The sequence below is a fragment of the Mustelus asterias genome, chromosome 13 (assembly GCF_964213995.1).
Source record: "Mustelus asterias chromosome 13, sMusAst1.hap1.1, whole genome shotgun sequence".
NCBI lineage: Eukaryota > Metazoa > Chordata > Chondrichthyes > Carcharhiniformes > Triakidae > Mustelus > Mustelus asterias.
Window position 1 is genome coordinate 5,035,727 of NC_135813.1, and position 20,497 is coordinate 5,056,223.

Here is a 20,497-nt window from a genome sequence, read left to right on the forward strand (position 1 = left end):
ATCGCCGCTCCATCCCAACAGATCACAGGGAGCTTCAGGCAAAAGAACCAAGGAATGGTATTTACTTGTAGATAAAAAACCTACACTCATGGTTTTGGGAGATTTGAATAAAGGTCTGTGTTGATCTCAGACCAGTGAATGCACTAGCTCACTGTGCAGTGACACAGGAAGTTTCTTTTCATTCATTCGTGGGACGTGGGTGTCGCTGGCTGGGCCAGCATTTATTGCCCATCCCTAGTTGCCCTTGAGAAGGTGGTGGTGAGCTGCCATCTTGAATCGCTGCAGTCCATGTTCTGTGGGTTGACCCAGGAATTCCAGGATTTTGACCCAGCGACTGTGAAGGAACGGCGATATATTTCCAAGTCAGGATGGTGAGTGGTTTGGAGGGGAACTTGCAGGTGGTGGTGTTCCCATTTATCTGCTGCCCTTGTCCTTCTAGATGGAAGTGGTTGTGCGTTTGGAAGGTGCTGTCTAAGGATCTTTGGTGAATTGCTGCAGTGTTTCTTGTAGATAGTACACACTGCTGCTACTGAGCGTCGGTGGTGGAGGGAGTAGATGTTTGTGGATGTGGTGCCAATCAAGTGGGTTGATCAGATACTATTCAGCTCAATGACATGGGGTGGCACAGTGGTTAGCACTGCTGTCTCACAGCACCAGGGACCTGTGTTCAATTCCAACCTCGGGTCACTGTCTATGCGGAGTTTGCACATTCTCCCCGTGTCTGCGTGGGTTTCCTCCGCGTGCTCCGGTTTCCTCCCACAGTCCAAAGATATGCAGGTTAGGCTGATTGGCCATGGTAAATTGCCCCTTAGTGTCAGGGGGGTTAGCAGGGTAAATGTGTGGGGTTACGGGAATAGGCCCTGAGTGGGATGTGGCCTGTACAGACTCGATGGGCCAAATAGCCTCCTTTTGCAGTCTAGGGATTCTGTGGGATTGTGTGAATGGAAGTGATTAGTAAACTAGAGTGTGCAGCACCCGGTGGAATAGTTTGTTAGAGTTCCACAACAGACTGTAAGGAGCAGTCAGAGCTTATGGTCTGCTACAGTTCCACAAATCAACTCCACAAAAACAACCTGCATTCAGGTAGCACATTTAATCCGGTAAAACATTCCGAGGTGATTGATTGTAGTGTTATCAAATAAGATTAGACTCTGAACCACGGAACCGGAGCTATCAGGATGGGGGATCAAAAGCTTAGTCAGACAGGTAGGTTTTAAGGAGCGTCTTAAAGAGGGATGGAGAAGTTGGAGAAGCCAGGAATTGTACAGAGAGAGGTCCAGGTCTTAGGGACCTAGGCAACTGGTAGATGTGCAAGAGGTCAGAATATGAGGAGCGCAGGTATCTGGGAGGATTGTCAGGCTGGAGGAGGCCCCGGGGAAAGGGACTGCACAGTGGTTAGCACTGCTGCCTCACAGCGCCAGGGACCCGGGTTCGATTCCCAGCCTCGGGTAACTGTCCGTGCGGAGTCTGCACATTCTCCCCGTGTCTGCGTGGGTTTCCTGCAGGTGCTCTGATTTCCTCCCACAGTATAAAGATGTGTAGGCTAGGTGGGTTGGCCATGCTAAATTGCCCCTTAGTGTCCCAAGATTAGGGCAACTAGAGGGGAAAATATGTGTGGTTATGGAGATAGGATCAGGGTAAGATGCTCTGTCGGAGAGTAAGTGCAGACTCGATGGGCCGAATGGCCTCCTTCTGTACTGTAGGGATTCTAGGATTTACTCTGGACTGGAGAGGAAGTTGTAGAGGGAGGGGGAGGGTCCAGTGGTCGTGGTCTACGTAGGTACCAACAATCAGGGTCACATGAGGAAAGAGGTTGTGCTGAGGGAGCGGGAGCAGTGAGCTAGATAGGCTAAATTTAAAAAGCAAAACCTCAAAGGTAATGAACTAGATTACTGCCTGAGCCTACAGCACATCAGCAAAGTGTAAATCAGATTCGAGAGTTAAACCTGTGGCTTAAAGATTGGTGTGGGAGGATTAACACTACAATGAAGTTACTGTGAAAATCCCCTGGTCACCACACTCCGACGCCTGTTCGGATACACTGAGGGAGAATTTAGCATGGCCAATGCACCCTAACCAGCATGTCTTTCAGACTGTGGGAGGAAACCGGAGCACCCGGAGGAAACCCACGCAGACACGGGGAGAATGTGCAAACTCCGCACGGACAGTGACCCGAGGCTGGGAATCGAACCCGGGTCCCTGGCGCTGTGAGGCAGCAGCGCCAACCACTGTGCTGTCTAGATACGGTGTCTCGTTTTACTTAAGCAAGGATATAAATGTGTCTAAAATCAGAGAAGGTTCATCACCTGATTCCTGGGATTGGGGGGCTATGTTACAAATAAAGTTTGGACAGACTGGAAGTATACCCAGTGGAGTTTAGAAAATTGCGAGGGGAGCTACATCCTCAGGAGACCTGGCAGCAGGGGTAGGGTGAAAGGATGTTTCTCCTTGTGGGAGAGACTAGAATCAGGGGGCACAGGTTAAAAATAAGGGGTTTCCCTTTTGAGACAGATGGGGAGAATTTTATTTCTCTCAGTCACGCTGGAGGCGGAGTCAGTGAGTGTTTTTAAGGCAGAGGTAGATAGATTCTTGACTAATAAGGGAGTCAAATGTCATCGGAGGTCGGAGAGTTGTGTTGAGTCAACAATCCAATCAGCCATGATGTTATTGAATAAAGGGGCAGACTGAAAGGGCCGAGTGGCCTACTCCTGCTCCTAATTTGGATGTTTGTATGAGTAATTGTGTGAGGTAATGCATTTTGGAAGGTCTAATACAGATAGGAAATATACAGGAAATGGCAGAACCCTGAAGAGTATTGATAGGCAGAGGGATCTGGGTGTACAGGTACACAGGTCACTGAAAGCGACAGTGCAGGTGGAGAAGGTAGTCAAGAAGGCATACGGCATGCTTGCCTTCATCGGCCGGGGCATTGAGTTTAAAAATTGACAAGTCATGTTGCAGTTTTGTAGAACCTTAATTAGGCCGCACTTGGAATATAGTGTTCAATTCTGGTCGCCACATTACCAGAAGGATGTGGAGGCTTTGGAGAGGGTACAGAAACCATTTACCAGGATGTTGCCTGGTATGGAGGGCATTAGCTATGAGGAGAGGCTGGAGAAACTTGGTTTGTTCTCACTGGAGCGACGGAGGTTGAGGGGCGACCTGATAGAAGTCTACAAGATTATGAGGGGCATGGACAGAGTGGATAAGTCAAGCTTTTCCCCAGGGTGGAAGAGTCAATTACTAGGGGGCACAGGTTTAAGGTGCGAGGGACAAGGTTTAAAGGAGATGTATGAGGCAGATATTTTACACAGAGGGTGGTGGGTGCCTGGAACTCGTTGCCGGGGGAGGTAGTGGAAGCGGATACTGTAGTGACTTTTAAGGGGCGTCTGGACAAATACGTGAATACGATGGGAATGGAGGGATATGGTCCCCGGAAGGGTAGGGGGTTTTAGTTCAGTCGGGCAGCATGGTCGGTACAGGCTTGGAGGGCCGAAGGGCCTGTTCCTGTGCTGTAATTTTCTTTGTTCTTATTCTGTACCTGCAGCAGCCCAGAAGGGGTAAATACTGCGGTAAAGGCGGCCCGCGTGGGACAGGCTGGGGGGTGGGGGGAGCTGCTGTGTTTTACAAAATAATCCAACACATTCCACTGGCCAAACCCACACTGCAGGAAAACGGACTGGAGCAGTCACTCAATCCGGGGAACGTGGGAGGAAGCGGAGCAGCAAATCATAACAACCGCAGCGTTAAACAAGCAAGAATCTTCATAAAAACTGCAGCTTTCAAACAAGGTGAACATGACAACCAGGAAATGGTAAATTACTGTCACTATGCAGAGAGAATGTGAGCAGGAGAGGGGGGGGGGGCGGGGGGGGTGGGTGCGAGAGAGAGAGGGGGGGGCGTGAGAGAGGGGGAGGGGAGCACGATGGAGAGGGAGGGGGGGTGCGGGGGGAGGGGGGTGAGTAAGGGAAATGTGCAGGAGGCAGGGGGGAGTGATGAGAATGTGAGGGAGCAAAAAAAAAAAATCAAAATAATACCGACAAATCTTCAACCACACAAGAAACAGACAAATCGCCAGCGACCAGCCTTTCATTCCACACAACACACACCATCCAGAGCCCACACTGCGGGGCGGCACAGTGGTTAGCACTGCTGCCTCACAGCGCCAGGGACCCGGGTTCAATTCCCGGCTTGGGTCACTGTCTGTGTGGAGTTTGCACGTTCTCCCAGTGTCTGCGTGGGTTTCCTCCGGGTGCTCCGGTTTCCTCCCACAGTCCAAAGACGTGTGGGTTAGGTTGATTGGCCAGGCTAAATTACCCCTTAGTGTCAAGGGGATTACCAGGGTAAATGTGTGGAATTACAGGGATAGGGTGGATTTGTCATCGGTGCAGGCTCGATGGGCCAAATGGCCTCCTTCTGTACTGTAGGGATTCTATGATTGAAAATCTATTCATGGCCTCATCCCTCCCCATTGCTACCTTTCTGCAATCTCCGCCCTCCTCCCCATTCCCAGCCTTGTAAGCAACTTCTTCCCCCCTTCCCCCCCCCCCCCCCCCAAACCTCCAGCTGCCTAGGCCCCACTCTACATAATACTCCCTCCCTCAACTCCTCCACTTCCCTCATCCCTCTTATTGTCCATTAAACCCCACCTCTTTGAACAAGCTCCCAATACATCCTTTGGCTCCCCGTACGCCTCACGTGCCCTGCCACAGATAACTGGATAAGGCGTTATGTAAATGCATGTTGCTGGTTAGGATTGTCTTACGCAGGAAGGTCGGACAGACTGGACTTGTTTTCACTGGAGTTTAGAAGAGTGAAGGGTGACTTGACTGAAGTATACAAGATCCTGAATGGTTTTGACAAAGTGGATGCGGAAAGGAAGTTTCCTCTTGTGGGGGATCCAGAACTAGGGGGCGCTGTTTAAAATTGGGGGTCACCTTTATAGGCCGGAGATGAGGAGAATGTTTTTCCCTCAGAGGGTTGTGTGACTTTGGAAGACTGCCTCAGGAGGAGGGAGTCACTGAATATTTTTAAGGCGGAGGTAGATAGATTCTTTGGTAAGGGAATCGGAGATTTTCGGGAGCAGATGAGAAATGTGGAATTCGAAACACAAACAGATTAGTTATGATCTAGGATTGCAATGGGATCTTGATCAATTGGGCCAGTGGGCCAACGAATGGCAGATGCAGTTTAGTTTAGATAAATGTGAAGTGATGCATTTTGGTAGATTGAATTGGGGCAGGACTTACTCAGTTAATGGTAGGGTATTGGGGAGTGTTGTAGAACAAAGAGATCTAGATGTACAGATTCATAGCTCCTTGAAAGTGGAGTCACAGGTGGACAGAGTGGTGAAGAAGGCATTCGGCATCCTTGGTTTCATTGGTCAGAACATTGAATACAGGAGTTGGGACGTCTTGTTGAAGTTGTACAAGACATTGGTAAGGCCACACTTGGAAAACTGTGTGCAATTCTGGTCACCCTATTATAGAAAGGATATTATTAAACTAGAAAAAGTGCAGAAAAGGTTTACTAGGATGCTACCGGGACTTGATGGTTTGAGTTATAAGGAGAGGCTGGAACGTAGGAGGCTGAGGGGTGATCTTATAGAGGTCTATAAAATAATAAGGGGCATAGATCAGCTAGATAGTCAATATCTTTTCCTAAAGGTAGGGGAGTCTAAAGGGCATAGGTTTAAGGTGAGAGGGGAGAGATACAAAAGGGTCCAGAGGGGCACTGTTTTCACACAGAGGGTGGTGAGTGTCTGGAACGAGCTGCCAGAGGTAGTAGTAGAGGTGGGTACAATTTTGTCTTTTAAAAAGCATTTAGACAGTTACATGGGTAAGATGGGTATCGAGAGATATGGGCCAATGTGGGCAATTGGGACTAACTTAGTGGTAAAAACTGGACGGCATGGACAAGTTGGGCCGAAGGGCCTGTTTCCAAGCTGTAGACCTCTATGACTGTATGAACTTATTGAATAATGGAGCAGACTCGAGGGGTTGAATGGCCTATCTTCTACTCATTATTTCAGACACTCAAAACTCTAAGAATGCAAGCTTTGTGCTCCCAGTTCTGGTATAACTGGAGGCTGAATGGGAAACTGGTCGAATACTGGACAGTGCAGAGTGAGGGCTGGGTAAGACCATAAGATATAGGAACAGAATTAGGCCACTCGGCCCATCGAGTCTGCTCTGCCATTCAATCATGGCTGATATTTTTCTCACCCCCATTCTCCTGTCTTTTCCCCATAACCCCTGATCCCCTTATTAATCAAGAACCTATCTCTGTCTTAAAGACACTCAATGACCTGGCCTCCACAACCTTCTGCGGCAAAGAGTTCCACAGATTCACCACTCTCTGGCTGAAGAAATTCCTCTTCATCTCTGTTTTAAAGGACCGTCCCTTTAGCCTGAGGTTGTGCCCTCTGGTTCTAGTTTTTCCTACTAGTGGAAACATCCTCTCCATGTCCACTCTATCCAGGCCTCGTGGTATCCTGTAAGTTTCAATAAGATCCCCCCTCATCCTTCTAAACTCCAAGAAGAGTCCCAGAGTCCTCAACTGTTCCTCATACGACAAGCTCTTCATTCCAGGGATCAAGAGGGGGAGAATGGGGCTAAAACATCCATCTGTCTTGTCGGCACTGCGCTATTAGAATGCCAGGGAAATCGACACAGCTGGAGTGTTCCAGCTTTTCAGACATAATGAATTTTTATGTTGAATGAAGGATGTGAAGCAAGTTCCAGCTCCCCTTCCCTGTCTCTCTCTCTCCTTCTCTCTGCCAAAGTACCATCAGGAAAATGAAGATTAACTCAACTGGGCCGAACAAAATGCTTCAAGTTAATTTCTACAAGATTTGGCAGACGCCTTGTTGTGGCTGTAAGTGCGGAGGTTTGTTCCATAACTGAGCCTTAGGGATTTCCCTTTTGTTAGCTGTAAAATAAAATGGTAGCTATTAATCCTCCTAAATGTCACCAATTCACACAATGCTGCTTTATCCATCAATAATATATATCCAGAGAGAGTCAAAGGAGAGAAACTCAGGAGGATCAGTCACTCGAGGGTGTAGGTTTATGTAATTCGTTAAAGAATCGGAGGGAATGTAGAGATTTTTTTTTACGTGGTAAATTTTTGTGATCTTGCTGCCTGAAAGAGTGATGGAGTCAATAGCAATAATCAAAAGGAATTGTTAAATACTCACAAAGGAGAAATTAGTTGGGCTAAAGGTAAAGCGATTGAGAAAGTGAGGGAGTGGAAAGGGAGAGACTTAACAGAAAAATCAAAATTAAACCAATAGATCTTCAACTGTAGACGAAACAGGCAAACTGATGTGGATAGCTCGCAACAGAGCTGACACAGTCATGATGGGCCGAATGTCCTCCTTCTGCCCTGACACACACGCGCGCACACGCACGCGCACGCACGCGCACGCACACACGCACACACGCACACGGCAGTCCCAGTCACCTACATAAATAAAAGCAAGCTACTGCGGATGCTGGAATCTGGAACCAAAAGATAAAATGCTGGAAAGTCTCAGCAGGTCTGGCAGCATCTGTAAGGAGAGAAAAGAGCTGACGTTTCGAGTCCAGATGACCCTTTGTTAAAGCTAAATTCTCTCTATGGGCTGCCATTAATACCTCTTAGCCTTTCCCCTGGTTTTTGTGGCTATGACTCATCTTTCATTCCCTCACGGCACGGGGCGGCCCGGTAGCACAGTGGTTAGCACTGCTGCTTCACAGCTCCAGGGACCTGGGTTCGATTCCCGGCTTGGGTCACTGTCTGTGTGGAGTTTGCACATTCTCCTCGTGTCTGCGTGGGTTTCCTCCCACAGTCCAAAGATGTGCCGGTTAGGTTGATTGGCTATGCTAAAAATTGCCCTTGGTGTCCTGGGATGTGTAGGTTAGAGGGATTAGTGGGTAAATATGTAGGGATATGGGGGTAGGGCCTGGGTGGGATTGTGGTCGGTGCAGACTCGATGGGCCGAATGGCCTCTTTCTGTACCGTAGGGTTTCTATGGTTTCTATGATTCTGCAGTATAAATATCTCCCACTTTTTATGCCTTTTAGTTTTGACAAAGGGTCATCTGGACTCGAAACGTCAGCTCTTTTCTCTCCTTACAGATGATGCCAGACCCGCTGAGATTTTCCAGCATTTTCACTTTTGGTTCCAGTCACCTACATCTGTGTGCATCAAAACAACCCAAATTAATTCCCAGAAAAGAACAGCCTCCTGTTGGAATCACGAGGAAAGATATTCTCAGTGGAATATTATAAGTGTTGGTTCTTTAGTCACCTGCCCTGGAGGTGCTTCTGTGAGATGGAGTCTCTGCAATCCGAGAGCTCAGACTTTACGTCAAGGAACTGGGATCAGTCCTGTCTGTGCCAGTCATGCCAAGGGCTGTAGGTGCCCATAGCAATAATCCAGGTACTTATATAATCAGAATGATGGTAGACTTTAATTACCTTCATTGTGTGACAGACTCAACTTGCAAAGCCAGCAGGGAAAATGCGCATTTACTCAGATACACACACACATAATGGGTGGCACAATGGTTCGCACTGCCGCCTCTCAGCGCCAGCGACCCGGGTTCGATTCCCATCTTAGGTCACTGTCTGTGTGGAGTTTGCACATTCTCCCCGTGTCTGCGTGGGTTTCCTCCGGGTGCGCCGGTTTCCTCCCACAGTCTGAAAGACGTGCGGGTTAGGGTGCATTGCCCGTGCTAAATTCTCCCTCAGTGTACCCGAACAGGCACCAGAGTGTGGCAACTAGGGGATTTTCACAGTAACTTCATTGCAGTGTTAATGTAAGCCTACTTGTGATGCCAATGAATAAACCTTTTTCTCCCACTCTTACTGCTTTCCCTCAAGTGTATTGGGAGGATTTACAGGCTGATAATCAAGCTTTTTGGCCTACATTATGAACATAACTTCGGTGGCCATCAAGTCCTGAAGTGGGAATCGAACCCAAGCTTCTGGTTCCGCAGCAGAGACACTATCCACAGCACCACACGGCCTGCCTATAAAACATGACCCACCCCTTATAAATCCATGCTATTTCCCCATCACCATAGCAACATACAGCGCAGAAGGAGGCCATTTGGCCCATCGTGGCTATGCCAGCTCTTTGAAAGAGCTATCCAATTAACCCCAACTCTCCTGCACTTTCCCCGTTGGTTCGGCAACATCTTTCCTTCCAAATATTTATCCAGTTCTTTTCTGAGAGTTACTCAGAATCTGCTGCCCTTTCAGTCAGCGCGTTCCAGATCTCACGGTGGCACAGTGGTTAGCACTGCTGCCTCACAGTGCCAGGGACCCGGGTTCAATTCCCAGCTGGGGTCACTGTCTGTGTGGAGTTTGCACATTCTCCCCGTGTCTGCGTGGGTTTCCTCCGGGTGCCCCGGTTTCCTCCCACAGTCCAAAGATGTGCGGGTTAGGGGGATTGGCCATGCTAAAATTGCCCTTTAGTGTCGGGGGGGGGGGGGGCTAGCTCGGGTAAATGCATGGGGTTATGGGGATAGGGCCCGGGTGGGATCGTGGTCGGTGCAGACTCGATGGGCCGAATGGCCTCCTTCTGCACTGTAGGGATTCTATGAACCCGATGTGTCAAAAACAAATCTCATTTCTGCTCTGGCTCGGATACGGCTGCCAGTGGAGACAGATTTTTCTCATCCTCTCAGTTGTAGTCCTTCACAGGAAAAGATTAATCTTGGAAGCATCACAAGTAACTGTACAGCAGACATGGCGACTAAGGGTTAAGGAACTGGCTAAAAAATACCAGATGAAGAAAATCAGACCTTGTTCGTGCCAGGTGGAGGAGTCAGGAATATCTCCCACAGAGCACGCAATCTCTCAGCTGAAGCAGTTTCCCAGAGGTCAATTGTCTGTGACACATCAACCAGACGCAATCAGGTTATAGCACAGGCTTATCACTCTGTCTGGCCTGTCTCATCCCAGTTTTCAGACTAACACAACAAGGTTTAACAATCTGCTCTCCCCCCCCCCCTCCTCATCTGTCACAGTTTACCCTCTGATTCCAGCTTCTCTGCCGTTTTGGCCATTCACACCTTCTATTCTCTCTATGGGCTGCCATTAGCAGCCTTTCCCCCTGTTTTTGTGGCTTTGACTCATCTTTCATTCCCTCCTCCTGCAGTATAAACATCTCCCACTTTCTATAAAAGCAAATTACTGTGAATGCTGGAATCTGAAACCAAAGGAGAAAAAGCTGGTAAATCTCAGCATTTTCCTGGAGTGTAGGAGGCTGAGGGGTGATCTTACAGAGGTCTATAAAATAATGAGGGGCATAGATCAGCTAGATGGTCAATATCTTTTCCCAAAGGTAGGGGAGTCGAAAATGAGAGGACGTAGGTTTAAGGTGAGAGGGGAGAGATACAAAAGGGTCCAGAGGGGCAATTTTTTCACACAGAGGATGGTGAGTGTCTGGAACGAGCTGCCAGAGGTAGTAGTAGAGGTGGGTACAATTTTGTCTTTTAAAAAGCGTTTAGACAGTTACATGGGTAAGATGGCTATAGAGGGATATGGGCCAAACGCGGGCAATTGGAACTAGGGTTTAAAAAAAAAGGGCGGCGTGGACAAGTTGGGCCGAAGGGCCTGTTTCCATGCTGTAAACCTCTATGACTCTATGAAGTCTGGCAGCATCTGTAAGGAGACAAAATCTTTGTCAAAGGGTCATCTGGACTCGAAACGTCAGCTCTTTTCTCTCCTTACAGATGCTACCAGACCTGCTGAGATTTTCCAGCATTTTCTCTTTTGGTTTCAGATTCCAGCCTCTGCAGTAATTTGCTTTTATCTTTTAAACCGTCTGCTTCCCTTCCCCGTCATTCCAGATTAGAACATGTCGTTACAACTGTACACACGGCCAGCAGCAACATACAAACTCACCAGCAACTGTGGAAAATTTGATGCAAGGTTTTTTTTTGGTTCAATAAAGAAATAGTTAAGAAGCGACATTACTTCCATTACTCCCCAATCACATTAATGTCTTGAGAAATGTTTATTCCTCTTTCCTCCCCGCCAATATTGGTCCTACTCTTTTCTCCCCTCTTCCAGTTCTCCCCATTCCGGTTTCTTTCCCCATACTGGGATTTGGTTCAGGGAACGTCATCACTTCTGTGGCTGTTCCCTCCCCTGTTACACAGCACCCCCCTGCCACTTGGGCCGGATCAGAATCCTGCAAATCCCTAATTCAACGGCGGCACGGTAGCACAGTGGGTTAGCACTGCTGCTTCACAGCTCCAGGGTCCCGGGTTCGATTCCCGGCTCGGGTCACTGTCTGTGTGGAGTTTACACGTTCTCCTCGTGTCTGCGTGGGTTTCCTCCGGGTGCTCCGGTTTCCTCCCACAGTCCAAAGATGTGCGGGTTAGGTTGATTGGCCAGGTTAAAAATTGCCCCTTAGAATCCTAAAATGCGTAGGTTAGAGGGATTAGCGGGTAAATATGTGGGGGTAGGGCCTGGGTGGGATTGTGGTCGGTGCAGACTCGATGGGCCGAATGGCCTCCTTCTGCCCTGTAGGGTTTCTATTCTATGATCAACAATGATGTGGAGAAGCCTGCATTGGACTGGGGTTGGCACAGTAAGAAGTCTCACGACACCAGGTTAAAGTCCAACAGGTTTATTTGGTTTCATGCGCTTTTGGAGTAACGCTCCTTCAAGTTAAAGTTAAGTTAATTTATTAGTCGCAAGTAAGGCATACATTAACACTGCAATGAAGTTATTGTGAAATTCCTCTAGTTGCCACACTCTGGCGCCTGTTCGGGTCAATGCACCCTAACCAGCACCTCTTTCAGAATGTGGGAGGAAATTGGAGCACCCGGAGGAAACCCTCGCAGACACGGGGAGAACGTGCAAACTCCACACAGACAGTGACCCAAGCCGGGAATCGAACCCGGGTCCCTGGCGCTGTGAGGCAGCAGTGCTAACCACTGTGCCACCGTGCCACCCCATCAGGGGAGTGGAGAGTTGGGTTCACAAACATATATAGAGACAGACTCAATTGCAAGATAATGGTTGGAATGCGAGTCTTTACAGGTACAGACAGTGCCAGTGGAGAGAGGGTTAATCACAGGTTAAAGAGGTGTGAATTCTCTCAAGCCAGGACAGTTAGTAGGATTTTGCAAACCCGGGCCAAATGGGCTTCAAGAAATAGAAATAGAAATAGAAATTCACTAATGGGTAACTAATTCAACAAGTAATGCGGAGTCTTCTAGGATCCCATTAGTCATAGAAATCATAGAATCCCTACAGTGCAGGAGGAGGCCATTCGGCCCATTGAATCTGCACCGACAACAATCCCACCCAGGCCCTACCCCCATCACCCTACATATTTACTCCACCAATCCCTCTAACCTACACATCCCAGGACACTAAGGGGCAATTTAGCATGGCCAGTCGACCTAACCTGCACATCTTTAGAGTGTGTGGGAGGAAACCGGAGCACCCGGAGCTAGGGTAGCTATTCATTCCCATTGGACAGACAATGCTAGTGACTGGATTGGATTGTTACAGTCAAGCTTGGTTCTCTAATTGTACAGAACGAAACCGAATATTCTCCATGGCAACCCCTCCGCCAATCAGCGTCAACTTGACAACCAATCAGCACCCTTTCCGCCTAAATTGCGATTGTTTGAAATTTGGTATTCTTGCGTTGGTCCTGATGAGTGCAAGATGAAAAGCTTCAGCAACAAGTCTCTCTATTCTGCGATATTGCTCTCTCCAATGGACAGGAGCAGTCGTCACAGCTGATTTATTCCCTCAGACTCAGAACAAAGTGCCCTCATCATCAGCCAGACATCAATAATGCAGCAAAGGCTGAGGGCAACCGGCCACCTTTAGATAATGACTGCACTGAAATGGCACAGGTCAAAGGTCAACCTTCAATATTCCATTCTTCTTCAAACATTGAAGAGACGGAAAAATAAAAATAAAAAACATCCCATCAGAGAAATAAACTGAATATTATCGGGGATTGGACGTGACGCACTTTGGGATGTCCTGATGTTACGAAAGACACTCTACAAATGCACATCTCCCTCTAACTCTCTCTGAGGAAGGACATTCTTGCTCTCGAGGGAGTGCAGCGAAGGTTTACCAGGCTGATTCCGGGGATGGCGGGACTGATGTACGAGGAGAGATTGACTAGGTTAGGATTGTTTTCGCTGGAGTCCAGACGAATGAGGGGGGATCTCATAGAGACTTATAAAATTCTAACAGGACTAGACAGGGTAGATGCAGGGAGGATGCTCCCGGTGGTGGGGGAGTCCAGAACCAGGGGTCACAGTCTGAGGATTTGGGGTAGACCATTTAGGACGGAGATGAGGAGATATTTCTTCACCCAAAGAGTGGTGAGCCTGTGGAATTCATTACCACAGGAAGTAGTTGATGCCAAAACATTGAATGTATTCAAGAGGCGGCTGGATATAGCACTTGGGGCGAATGGGATCAAAGGTTATGGGGAGAAAGCAGGATTAGACTATTGAGTTGGGTGATCAGCCATGATGGTGATGAATGGCGGAGCAGGCCCGAAGGGGCGGATGTGTTTCTATGACACAGATCTCTTCAGCAAATGGTGCAGAATTTTCTGCTATTATTGGCAGTGTTCAGATACTTTCCAAGATCTTGCACCAACAAAAGATTTGTCATCTTTGAATCAAATTGATCGACATTCATTGCTTCAGCAATTCCACCGTGACAGCACTTCACATTTACTGAGCACTTTCACTTGGCAACATGTCCCAGAGATACTTCACAAGAGCGCTTACAAAACAAAAGCTCGGCACCAATCCGCATGAGGTGGTGTTAGAGTCAATGACCAAAAACTTTGTCGCAGAAACATGTCTGAAAGGAAGGGGAGAGAGGCTTGGGGAGGAATTCTAGAGCTCAGGGTCTTGGCAACTAAAGACACGACAACCAGTGGTGAAGTGAGGATGACTGGAAGTTACTAATCCATATTTTCCAGTGACACAGTGATAGGGGGGATTGAAAGCAGTACAGATGGAAGCATAACGTTACAAGAAGAAATAAACTAATAGGCAAAAGTCCAACAACATTCAAGAAGCTCAACACCATCCAGGACAAGGCAGCCCCGCTTGATTGGAACCCCATCCACAAGCATTCACTTCTTCCACCATCGACACTCAGTGGCAGCCGTTTGCACCACTTACAAGATGCATTACCGGAACTCACCAAGGCTCCATCGACAACACCTTCCAAACCCATCTCTCCCACCTAGAAAGACAAGGGCAGCAGATAGCTGGGGACACCACCACCTGCAGGTTCCCCTCGGAGCCACTCACCATCCTGACTTGGAAATATGTCGGCCATTCCTTCACTGTTGCTGGGTCAAAATCCCAGAACTCCCTCCCTAACAGCACTGTGGATGTACCTACACCACAGCGGCTGCAGCGTTTCAAGGCGGCAGCTCATCACCACCTTCTGAAAGGCAATCAGGGATGGGTAATGAATGCTGGTCTCGGCACATCCCATGAATGAATTAAAAGCTATTGGGGCAAGTGGATTTTAACATGGGTAAAAATGAGGTCCGTCTTTTTGGAGCTAGAAGGATAGAACAGAATTCTAAATGGTGAAAAATGTGAACCAATAGCGGCCCAAAGGGACCTGGAGGGTGGTGGGGGGTGGATATACATTAAAATGTCACAAACAGTAGAGAAAATAATCTCAAAGGCGACTTTTTGTTGGTCTCTATATCCAGAAGATTAATTACATAGAAACATAGAGGATACGAGCAGGAGGAGGCCATTCGGCCCTTCGAGCCTGCTCCGCCATTCATCCCAATCATGGCTGATCGTCCAACTCAATAGTCTAATCCTGATTTTCCCCCACAACCTTTCATCCCATCCCATTAATTACAGGGGAGTAGGGTTTATGGTACAGCTTTTGAAAACCTTGGTCAGATCAAGCCAGGAGTTACTGGGAGCCGGTCTGTACCCCATACCCCAGGAAGGATGTACTGGGGCAGGGGGGGGGGGTGGAATGTGGCCTAGGTTTACCGGAACAATAGCTGGAGGTGGGGATGGTTGGGGAGGGGTGGGGGGAAGGGGGAGCGCCCCCCAGAGGGGGAAGGGGGGGTGTCAGAGGGGGAAGGAGGGGGTGAAAGAGAGAGATCAAATGTACTTGGATATTTTTGATATCTACAATGCATTAAACTCTTGACAGCTACATACATTTTCCATCCGCCTTGCCCGTTCTAAATTATTCTGGCAGTTATTAATAAACGTCCCCTGGGGATCCGGCTAAAGGGGCTGCAGCAAGCAGGGCGGGAAAAGATGTTCTAATCCCAGAAGGATGAATGAGCAGAATATGAAAAAGATAATCCTCTTTCTGTGGATTTTAAAGTCATGGCAAAGGAAAAACACATCAAAACGCAGTCGTTTGGAATAAATTCGGAGGAAAATGGGAGAATTACAGATCTTATTGGAACATTGCCTTTAATTTCCACAGATTAATTTTTTATTTCACTTTCAGTAGGACAATGAAACAATTCTTCCCCCCCCCCCGCTGTGAGAGCAGAGAATCTGTAATTATCACCCGTTCCCTGGGTTACAGCGCTGCAGAGTGAGATTGGAAATGAGTCCTAACTCCACCCAGTGACCCCCGACCCCTGGGTGAGTGACCCCCGACCCCTGGGTGAGTGACCTTCACGCCCCGGGCCAGTGACCCCCAACCCAGTGACCAATCACCGTCACATTTCGTTATCATGTGTTTTCCCGAGGCCTGGCATCTTTAGATATTTATTCTGTAACACCGAGCGAATGTGGCCATCCTACCTTCCTGGGTGCCACCCTGCGCTTGGGACACAGAAGCGGCTCAGCGTGAGGACACTCTGGCCAGCAGATCTCTCCAACCCCAAACCCCCCGTCCACCCCATTAATGCCCAGATCCACTGTAAACCTTCCCATAGGCAGACGGTAGTGAGGAGGCAGATTGGCTGCAGGAACACTAAATAAAAACAGCAGCTCTTTAATCCCCCCCCCCCGACCCCACAAACCAACCAATCACGCAGATCCATTTCTCTGCCAACATCCACGTAGAGCAATTTACCTGGGCAAATTAAAAAGCCACCTGGCATCACCACTCACCGTCAAAGACACTCACCGCACCACAGTTCAGGGGCAGCACTCACCCCCATGGCTCTCAGTAACAGCACAGCGGTGAGGGAGTGCCGCACTGTCAGAGGGCCAGTGCTGAGGGAGTGCCGCACTGTCAGAGGGCCAGTGCTGAGGGAGTGCCGCACTGTCAGAGGGTCAGTGCTGAGGGAGCGCCGCACTGTCAGAGGGTCAGTGCTGCGGGAGCGCCGCACTGTCAGAGGGTCAGTGCTGAGGGAGCGCCGCACTGTCAGAGGGTCAGTGCTGAGGGAGTGCCGCACTGTCAGAGGGTCAGTGCTGAGGGAGTGCCAGTACTGAGGGAGTGCCGCACTGTCAGAGGGTCAGTGCTGAGGGAGTGCCAGTACTGAGGGAGTGCCACACTGTCAGAGGGTCAGTGCTGTGGGAGTGCCAGTACTGAGGGAGTGCCGCACTGTCAGAGGGTCAGTGCTGTGGGAGTGCCAGTACTGAGGGAGTGCCGCACTGTCAGAGGGTCAGTGCTGTGGGAGTGCCAGTACTGAGGGAGTGCCGCACTGTCAGAGGGTCAGTGCTGTGGGAGTGCCAGTACTGAGGGAGTGCCACACTGTCAGAGGGTCAGTGCTGTGGGAGTGCCAGTACTGAGGGAGTGCCACACTGTCAGAGGGTCAGTGCTGTGGGAGTGCCGCACTGTCAGAGGGTCAGTGCTGAGGGAGTGCCGCACTGTCAGAGGGTCAGTGCTGTGGGAGTGCCGCACTGTCAGAGGGTCAGTGCTGTGGGAGTGCCGCACTGTCAGAGGGTCAGTGCTGTGGGAGTGCCGCACTGTCAGAGGGTCAGTGCTGAGGGAGTGTCGCACTGTCAGAGGGTCAGTGCTGTGGGAGTGCCGCACTGTCAGAGGGTCAGTGCTGAGGGAGTGCCGCACTGTCAGAGGGTCAGTGCTGAGGGAGCGCCGCACTGTCAGAGGGTCAGTACTGAGGGAGTGCCGCACTGTCAGAGGGTCAGTGCTGAGGGAGCGCCGCACTGTCAGAGGGTCAGTACTGAGGGAGTGCCGCACTGTCAGAGGGTCAGTGCTGAGGGAGTGCCGCACTGTCAGAGGGTCAGTGCTGTGGGAGTGCCGCACTGTCAGAGGGTCAGTACTGAGGGAGTTCCGCACTGTCAGAGGGTCAGTGCTGTGGGAGTGCCGCACTGTCAGAGGGTCAGTACTGTTGGAGATGCCATCTTTCAGATGGACACTAATCTTTTAAACCTCTCAACTGAGAGAGAGGGGGGGTGGGGATGTGAGTGAGTGGAAGGAGCCATGTCCCTCTCCTGTACAAGCCGTTGTGAAGGGCACTGGAAGTTTCCTCAATGACCCGCAATGGGCGTCCATCAAGGTGGCCGCCATCAGGCCAGTTAGTGATGCCTCCCAGAGCCAAATAGCCTCAGTCAGTGCTTGCTTGAATAATGGGTCGCAGAGAGCAAAACACATTGTCCTGTATTTCAGCAATGGGGAAATATTTTGGGATGAGGAGGTTGCAGATGGACAGGGCACCTCACAGGAAACCTGTCCAGTTCTCTCAAGGCTCCTGAACTGCGCAGTTTGTCGATGCAAGCTGTCATCTCCTCGTCCTCCATCAGGGAGGTTCGTGAGTCAGAGATTCCAACATTCCCAATGACATTACTCCATTTGTAAAATGGGTTGTAAACTAATTACTTGTCTGAGAGCAATGCTAATTCCGACTCCAGGCCGAACAATATGTCTGGATGGCTGTCAGGCTCGGTGGCGCAGTGGTTAGCACTGCTGCCTCACGGCTCCAGGGACCCGGGTTCGATTCCCGGCTCGAGTTATTGTTTGTGCGGAGTCTACACATTCTCCCCGTGTCTGCGTGGGTTTCCTCCCGGTGCACCGGTTTCCTCCCACAGTCCGAAAGGCGTGCTGGTTAGGGTGCATCGGCCGCGCTAAATTCTCCCTCAGTGTACCCGAACAGGCGCCAGAGTGTGGCGACCAAGGGATTTTCACAGTAACTTCATTGCAGTGTTAATGTAAGCCTACTTGTGACACTAATAAATAAACCCATCATTTCCTTCAATTATCTTAAACCCCTCAGTCAGATTGCGCCAATTAACCTTCTACACTCAAAACGCTGTACAAACCTTGTCTGAACAACCTGCTCTCGTGACCCCGGAGGCAAAGATTCATTTCGAAACTAGTTTCAGCCAGTGTCCTCAGCTTGGTTTGAGGCAACTCACCTCGGAGTCCCACTTCTCCCCCTCCCTCGGTGCAGCGCTGGGGGAATGCTGCACTGCTGGAGGCGCAGTCTTTCCCCACGAGGTGCTAGGCCCGACCCCCATCCTCTCCGTCAAAGATATCCAACCCTCAACAAACAAGTGACAAATACACAATCTGATCAATATCTGCCTATGGGATCTTGCTGTGCACTATTTGGCTGCCGCATTTCCAACATGGACAACTCTTCAATAGGAGGATTTAATTGGCTGTAAAATGAGTTGGGACATTCTGTGACAGGCGCTATTCAAATGAAAATCTTTCTTTCTGCCTTCAAAAATATACTTGCATTTATATAGTGCCTATCATGACTGGGGCATCCCAACTTGCTTTTAGAACCATTGTAACACTGTCCAATCCCCATTCTCCAGTTCCCCCCGCTGCCCAGTTCTTTCCCCCGCCTCCCCCACCTCGCCTGGCCCCCTTAGCACTGACCCGTCGGCAGTGTGGCACTCCCTCAGCACTGCCCAGGAGCGGGGCTTGAACCCAGAACCTTGTGACTCAGAAACGAGAGAGTGACGGCTCACACTGCCACAGTGATTGGAGCCAGCTTCTGTATTCAGAACTGTTTTAAGTCGAGTTGTGAGCTCACCATAAGGGGTCCCAGGTCCAAACTCGCTGGCAGCGTCAATCATGTACTGTCCTAACAGCTCGCCATTGGTGATCCGGGAGGGAATTTTCCGATCCAGCTTCTCATAAAGGAATTCTTCAATCCGAGCACCTGAAGGGGGTAAAGAGAGGGGGTTAGTGCCGGTTTGTGAACTTGTTTCAGGCTCAGAGAGCAATGACCCAACTCCCAGCGATCTCCCCCCCCCCCACTCCCCGTACCGAGAAAAACACTCAATCCTGTCTCCTAGCATCAGCGTCCATGACAACCATCCTCAAACTGAGGAGTTCGTCACGCCCCCCCTCCCCCCCTCCCCTGCCTCCACACCCAAGAGCTCGCAAACAGCGAGCCCTGGCAGTAAGTACGCTGGCACAGTGGTTAGCACGGCTGCCTCACAGCACCAGGGACCCAGGTTCGATTCCAGCTTTGGGTCATTGTGCGGAGTCTGCATGTTCTCCCCGTGTCTGCGTGGGCTTCCTCCGGGTGCTCCAGTTTCCTCCCACAGTCCGAAGATGTGCGGGTTAGGTGGATTGGCCGTGCTAAATTGCCCCTTAGTGTCAGGGGGACTAGCCATGGTAAATGTATGGGGTTATGGGGATAGGGCCTGGGTGGGATTGTAGTCGATACAGACTCGATGATTAAACAATCCAGCGCCGGAATCTATTTGGCTGGTTACGGCTGTACCAGCTCTTGGAAAGGATTATCCAATTATCCGGGACGGCACAGTGGTTAGCGCTGCTGCCTCACAGCGCCGGGGACCCGGGTTCGATTCCCGGCTTGGGTCACTGTCTGTGCGGAGTCTGCACGTCCTCCCCGTGTCTGCATGGGTTTCCTCCGGGTGCTCCGGTTTCCTCCCACAGTCCAAAGATGTGCTGGTTAGGGTGCATTGGCCGTGCTAAATTCTCCCTCAGTGTTACCCGAACAGGTGCCGGAGTGTGGCGACTGGGGGTTTTTCACAGTAACTTCATTGCAGTGTTAATGTAAGCCTTACTTGTGAGACTAATAAATAAACTTTAAACTTAAACCAATTAGTCAACTCTTCCTTGCTCTGAACCTGTAGTCGAGCAAAACCATTCCCATCAAGTATTTACCCAAATCCCTTGTAAAAGAAAATTACTTCTGACAGAGCATTCCAGATCCCAAAATCTCTCATTTTTATTGGCTGCAGCACAGAAGGAGACCATTCATCCCACACTGTCAATGCTAGCTTTCTGTAAAAGCAGCACCGCCGCCTATCTCATGAACTCTTGCGTCCTGCAACCTTCCCGCCAGCGCAGACGGTTTCTCCTTCTCCGTCCCACCAAACCCTCTCCTGATTTTCACTCAGATTCCCTCTCAACCTTCTCAGCTCTGAAGGAAAAGAATCCTCGTTTCTTCAGTCTCTTCATAACCTGCCGTTCGGTACAGTAACCCCCCCCCCCCCCCCCCCACCCTGTGTTGCAGGTTCTATTGAATATTTTAAATTGAAAATCAGAGAGCTTCGCTCGAATTCTACCGTCCTGCCCGCCTCGGGAGTCGGAGTGGGCCAGGGGCA

General features: G+C 49.8%; 1 protein-coding gene and 1 long non-coding RNA gene across 5 annotated transcripts in view; both read right to left on the minus strand.

Annotated features, from left to right (window-relative positions):
* The window catches only part of LOC144502391 (uncharacterized), a 680,705-nt gene that overhangs the window by 254,793 nt on the left and 405,415 nt on the right, over window positions 1-20,497 (minus strand). The gene's annotated exons all lie outside the window — the stretch shown is intronic.
* LOC144502387 (endophilin-B2-like) overlaps window positions 1-20,497 on the minus strand; it is a 106,696-nt gene that overhangs the window by 39,744 nt on the left and 46,455 nt on the right. For all 3 annotated transcript variants that reach the window (XM_078226250.1, XM_078226249.1, XM_078226248.1), the window contains exon 3: window positions 18,949-19,077. In XM_078226250.1, the coding sequence (XP_078082376.1) occupies window positions 18,949-19,077 (129 nt within the window). The remainder of the gene's footprint in view (window positions 1-18,948; window positions 19,078-20,497) is intronic.